The sequence below is a fragment of the Anastrepha obliqua genome, chromosome 3 (genome assembly GCF_027943255.1).
Source record: "Anastrepha obliqua isolate idAnaObli1 chromosome 3, idAnaObli1_1.0, whole genome shotgun sequence".
Taxonomy (NCBI): Eukaryota; Metazoa; Arthropoda; class Insecta; order Diptera; family Tephritidae; genus Anastrepha; species Anastrepha obliqua.
The window spans coordinates 130,505,787-130,512,038 of NC_072894.1; the positions used below are offsets into that span (position 1 = coordinate 130,505,787).

At 32.3% G+C, this 6,252-nt stretch overlaps 2 protein-coding genes across 3 annotated transcripts; both read right to left on the minus strand.

Moving 5' to 3' along the window:
- Positions 1 to 3,082: 3,082 nt before the first annotated feature.
- Positions 3,083 to 4,187, minus strand: LOC129241173 (single-pass membrane and coiled-coil domain-containing protein 4 homolog). Of its 2 annotated transcripts, none has more exons than XM_054877367.1 (2): positions 4,066 to 4,187; positions 3,083 to 3,986 (listed from the first exon to the last, which is right to left on the minus strand). In XM_054877367.1, the coding sequence occupies exon 2, from the start codon at positions 3,940 to 3,942 to the stop codon at positions 3,766 to 3,768; it is 177 nt and encodes a 58-aa protein (XP_054733342.1). In that variant the 5' UTR covers positions 3,943 to 3,986; positions 4,066 to 4,187; the 3' UTR covers positions 3,083 to 3,765. The 2 variants fall into 2 exon arrangements, with proteins under 2 accessions (XP_054733342.1, XP_054733341.1); XM_054877366.1 differs by having other exon boundaries at positions 4,062 to 4,182.
- Positions 4,188 to 4,549: 362 nt separating this feature from the next.
- LOC129241172 (mitochondrial import inner membrane translocase subunit TIM14) lies at positions 4,550 to 5,302 on the minus strand. The gene is made up of 3 exons (XM_054877365.1): positions 5,171 to 5,302; positions 4,872 to 5,111; positions 4,550 to 4,814 (listed from the first exon to the last, which is right to left on the minus strand). Exons 1-3 carry the CDS (start codon positions 5,171 to 5,173, stop codon positions 4,701 to 4,703), a joined length of 357 nt encoding a protein of 118 aa, XP_054733340.1. The 5' UTR covers positions 5,174 to 5,302; the 3' UTR covers positions 4,550 to 4,700.
- Positions 5,303 to 6,252: the final 950 nt, after the last annotated feature.

Here is a 6,252-nt window from a genome sequence, read left to right on the forward strand (position 1 = left end):
AAACAATTTTTAATAGAAAGAAAAACAAATAAATAATACTTCCATTGAGACTAAATAGAAAGCAATGTTTTGAAAACTAAGAACAAAGTAATTACTTTATATCTTTTTAAATTATGTATTTACTTTTTTAGAAAAATGCATTTACATACATACCATACATTTTATAAAAATCGCCTGCTATTCATACTTTTCTTTCTTTTTTAAACAAATTTAAATAGTGGTATTGTTTTTTTAGTAGAAACTCTATTTTGCTGCAATAACCCAAAGAGACAAAAGCAAAATTTTGAAGATCGAGATATAGAATTTAAAATATTATATAAAGAAGTGTATTTATAAGTATTTATATATAAATATTTTAAAATTTATTTAAAATTTAATTATTTATTTAAGGGGACAAATACCTGGAAACGGCCATATTTTCCTTGATTTTCATTAAAATTATTTAAAATGATGAAGTCAATATATTTTTTTCAAAATTGGCATACAGTTTATTTCTACATTACAATAATATATATATATTTTTTTTAATCATTTAAAATGGCGGATGTACACTCAATTCTTCCAGGAAGGTCGCAGCGGGGCTTCTCAATCGGCGGGCATTGCAGCATCGGCGTCAGTGACCTGAATACAAAAACCAAAAACTGGTTTGTTTATTTATGTCATAATTTCTAGATGAATTTAAAAAAATGGAAAAAAATTCGCGGAATAAAATGCTTAAAAGAAATTAATTTTGGGGCGAATTTTCCTACTATTTTTGCTTCGAAAAAAATATTTTTTCGAAAAATTTTCAAAAACTTGTATTCGCATAGAAAGTAAAATCATAAAAAATCTGTGCAAAATTTCAGGCATATCGGTCAATAGCTTTTCGAGTTATCGTGTACGCCAATTCGAAAAATATAGTTTTGAGAAAAACGCGTCTAAAGTTTGAAAGAATATAGTCGTCACGGATTATATTAACATTTTATGAAAAAACAAAATTTTTTCGAAATTTTACAGGCATCTATCCCCTTAAATTAATTATTTTAATTTATTTATATTTATTTATATATATATTTATATATATATTTATATTTATTTATATTATATTTTAAGTTCTATATGTCGATCTTATATTTATAGATAAAATAAATATAAATAGATTTATTTATAAATAAAAAAATTAGGTAAACCTTTTCAATTACGAAATCTCAAAAGTAGCTTTTTTTCTTCGCAATCAAGTTGGGATACTTCAGAACTGTAGTTTGTGCCAACAATGTTTGTTGTAATAGAAAATTTTTTAAATTTCGAAAACCAATCGAAATGTCATATTTTTTTGTTGTGATTTTCTTGCAGACACATTTTCTAAATTTCTTGATTTCGAAAACTTGCCGGGATATCGTAAGCTTTATTTATAGTTTTTTTATTATTATTATTTTGTTTATTTTTGATTTATTTGTACACTAAATTTTATAAAAAAAAAAAATACGACACCCAGCGCTGGCGAGACGGCCGTCGGCTGATTTATAGTATTAGTTTGTCTCATTGCGAAGAAAGTAACGGAATTTCCATCTAAATTTCTAGCAGTTGAAAGTAAACTTTACGCTATTTTTTTCCTTTTATTTTTTAATTTTTTTATATTTTTTTTTAATTTTTTTATATATGTACATATATATGTTTTTTTTTTTTTTTGAAATTTCGTTAAAAACTTCGTTTTAATTTTCAATATGAAATAAAAATAAAACTTCATAAATCACAAATCCCGAATTCTTGCGTATATCCTGAATGATAAAATCTACGTTTAGGCTTGTAGAATATTTATTTTTATTATAAACTTTTTTTTCAGTTTTTTTAATATTTATTTAAAAATATATATACATATATGTATGTACCTATAAACATGCGAACAACCTGTAAAAGGGAATTAGTATTAGCTAAAACACGTAGTTATGCCCCCTATTGAAATTATGTGGTACATACATAGATATTTACATATGTGCATGTAACCCAAAACAGCCATCAATTCATCTTCTTTAATTTATAAACACATAATATTTGTATGTACAATATATTTACCACATGGATGTGAAACAGAAACTTATGAGGAGTAGAAGAGAATGTGATGATTATGAAAATGTAAAATAAAAGAATTCAATGTATACGGAAAATGCATACGCAATGAGATTTTATTAAAAAAATGGCATCCTGCTCTCTGTAAGTTTTTCTGGAACCTGGAAACTGGAAATGGTAAAAGTTAGGTTAGAATATTTTACAACTCTGTCGCCTTGTAGTTGTGGTAAAAACATAGAATACTTCGCAGTTGCAGTCTTCCAATGAATATAAAAGTGGATCGCTCCACCGACACATTTAAGGCGCAGGTGATAGATGAGCCCATTCTCAGATTGTCATCCCAGACTTGTGTCAAAGGCAATTTCACGCTTACTTGTAAGGTTTTGTAGTTGTTGCCGTTGTACTGTAAACATTTCCCATGCACTTAGAGGGAATGCTGCAGGAGTGCGGGTCGTACCGGTAACGTAGAACCGACTGACGTGGTTTGTCAATCTATTCACTTATTGTTGTAGTTGGAGCAGCATAAACATTCCCCATACATGTACGAGGAATGCTGCAGGAGTGACAGTCCTTCGCCGGATATAAATCCGGGTCGTTTCGGTAACGTAGAACCGACTGTCGTGGAAACGGGGCCGCCGTTTATCTATATATTCAGTAATTTTTATAGTTGCGAAACCTGCTGTTATGTAATTTACAAATCTATTCCCATTTTTTGGTGCTTCTCTACAATATTTTGCAGATAAATTGGAAGCATGCCCCTGAATTTAAATAACTCATGCACTCCACACGCCTTTACATGCATACATATCTATTCATTATTGTGTAAATATTTTATATTCAATCGTTTTGCAATGCTTTTTTAAAACGTGTAGAAACCGCTTATCAGTCAACCAATCGCAAGGGCTCACACGTATCACTACAGCAGTTCAAACGCTTATTATATGCAGCTCATCGCCACACAGTTTAATATTTACTAAACGCTTACGTGGCTCAGTGAAAAAGAATTTTCTGGAAGTTTTAGAACGCCATTACAAAGTTTTTGATATTAAAAATATACAATTTTATATATATTTGATTATCTCAACAGGCTGCTGATGCCTTCCATAAATAGATTTAAACAACAAAATGTAACATACTGTTTAGTCAAGTGTACGTACCAACTACATAAATAATATTATATCTATACACGTATAAATGTCTATATAAAAAGTTAAAAAACAGGAAATATGAAAAATGTGGCCACAGATCCCTCGGCTAATAGATATATGCACAACGTCTTTTTTCCATACATTTTTAATTACATTTACCTGATATTTCTAGAATTATAGGAGACATTCAACAAGTTGTTATTTGAACGCTTGAACAAATTAATTTAGCAATAGTCTCTATTACAGTTAATTAATTAATGTGCATCTAATTTTAAATTTGTATATACATCTAATTAAAAAAAGGATGTGTAAACGGAAACTTTAGCTGCTCATCTCCTTACTTACTATTAGATTTGAAAATTCGTAACTCAAAATCAGCACTAAAATATGTCGTACTTTACTTCAAAAAAATGTCCACACATAACCGGAAATGCGCGGATTTTTGAGCATTGTGTGACTGCCACAAGTAATTATCAAATTCTTTCGGCCTGGGACGGTAAAGCTGGGTCTATTTACGCCTTTGAAGGCACACATATCTGGACACGTACAATTCCATATTCCATTCCAATATTTACACGTCGATGTCTGGTCGCGTTTTAATATAAACAAAGACAATAATGAGCAGCGCGAGCACACAAACTGCCGGTAGAACTACGGTCTTCATTTGATTTTGTATGGCCACATTCTCCAATTTGCGTTCCTTCTTCTGTTTGCGTGTCTCTTTCACCTTGCCGCGTAGTTGGCGCATTTTGTTAACAGATTGTTGCCCACGGGAGTGATTTAACGACGATTCTGCATGAATCAACAGAAATTTATAAATGGAAGTAATTATTTGTTAGGTTTGATTTGCTTTTTTCACAAAATTACTTACAAAATTGTTGGCTTATGTGGAAGAAAAAAATACCGAACATAAAATAACTAGCTGTGGATCACTTGATCCAACCACTTGTCGTTCGTGTTTGACATTTGACAACGCCATCAAAAATTTTTAGTTCAGAGAAAGTTGGGGCGCACAATGTTGCCATCAAATGAAAGTTTCCCTGCAATCAGCTGGTGGTGGGGTTTTCTTAAAAAAGAAACCCATTATGCAGATAAGTGAAACGAAAAATATTTTTCAACTTTAAGTTACCTTCATTATAGACATTCCTGAATAGTACCGTATTTCAAAAATATTTACCATATTTATCAAAAAATGCTAAAAAACTACCCGAAACCATCAAAATGCGAGCGTTCTACCCACATTCGATCCTACGTTACCGGAACGACCTGGATTTATAACCGGCGAGAACCGTTAATTCAGCGGCATTCGCCAATTGTGAGAAATGTTTCGTGCTATTACAGCAATAACAACATAATGCAATCAAGGTGTTTATTTTCTTTGTACATAACAAAAAACAACAAAAATATTTCACGGAATCGCTACATAATCAATTTAAAAATATAAGATTTATTTACTATTGCTAAATATTAATTGCTATACTAGGCTACATGATGGATTTACGTCGCTCATTTGGCATTGTCCATGAAATCTTTAGCTTCGTTTATCTTTGCTGCCAAGTAAGGTGAGCCACCACGATCAGGATGATTAAGTAACATTATCTTTTTATGCGCGTCTTTTATCTGTTAATAATAATCATAAAGTAAAGTTTGAACTGTAAACAAGTCCCGCGTACTAACCTTCAATTTGGACGCACTAGGACTCACGCCCAAAATCAGTGATGCTTCGCGTTTATTAATTTTAGGATCGAAGCCACCTTTGTAGTATCTGGAGTTTGCCATGCTTTCAGCATCGAACTTTGGTAGATTTTTCATGGTTTCACTTAGTTTTGTGGTCATAGCAGGCATGCGACGCATTAGATGCTTACCAGCAAAACCCAACGCAGCCAAACCAATGCCGGCGACTATAACCGAACTTGCCTGCAACGACATTGTTAAAAGTTACACAAAAAAATTTGGAATTAATCTAGGCCACTTACCATTTTATATAATTAAGGCTGCTAATTTTATCGTATATTTTTAGTGAATTTCACGAACTACTAACTTGTTTTCATAATTCTTCTCATGTGCAGTCGAGAATGTCAAAATCAGCTGTACGGGCAAAGCGAATTATAGATGACATTCAATTTGCCTTGTTGTGTATTCAATTGGTATTGAAGAATTTAAAACATATTGCCAGATAGTTTTATTAAGTTAATTTCTCTAATTATGGTGATACCATATCTCAATGAAATTTGCCAAAGCTTCTCACTTCATGTTTCATTTTAAGCATCATTCACGGAGGCAATCTACGATTTGTTTTATATCAGTAACCCATATCTGTAAAAATTCGACAAAATTATTGATTACAATGACAGCACATCAAATTACTCAGTTGGTTGAGAAAATGTGGTTCTGTAAGCATTAATCGACATATAATCACATAAAGAGCAAGAATGCAGCACAAAAGTTGTATAGGAACAGACTAAAAAAAATGCAAGTAGCATAGTGCACATAATAGAAGTGAAACTTTCAAGGTAGACAAAGAAAGATGGAGAGACCCGAGAGAGAATGAGAGAGAGAGACAGAGAGAGAAAGAATGTATATCCAAATAAATTCACAACATTTGCAGAGAATACAAATAGACAAAATTTACAAAAAACGGATAAAGGTCGACCGGTGTAGGTAAACGCCGGACACAAGCCGTGGCAAAAACGCACGCTACTCTGAGCATTTATCACCCGCACAAACGCAGCGATTCCAGGACCGCAGTAACGGCACAAATTACCGCAAGGCAATACGGATAAATCCGACGCCGGAATGGATAGCACTTAATAGTACGCACCAGCACTAGCCAAGAAATGGAAATAGGCGCCAAAAGGTAGGCACCAAAAATATATTTCCTACAAGGTGGCACCAGCAAACAAGCGCCAAAAAGTAGGCAGTGTTATTTTTTACTAGAAATTAGCTACCACAAGGAAAAACTCAGCAAAAATAGCCTAAAGCGTATCTAAGATATATATAGGGTATAGCTCTCTCTCCTTCCTTTTCCTCTACATTATATCTTTTTTCTCTCTCGCGG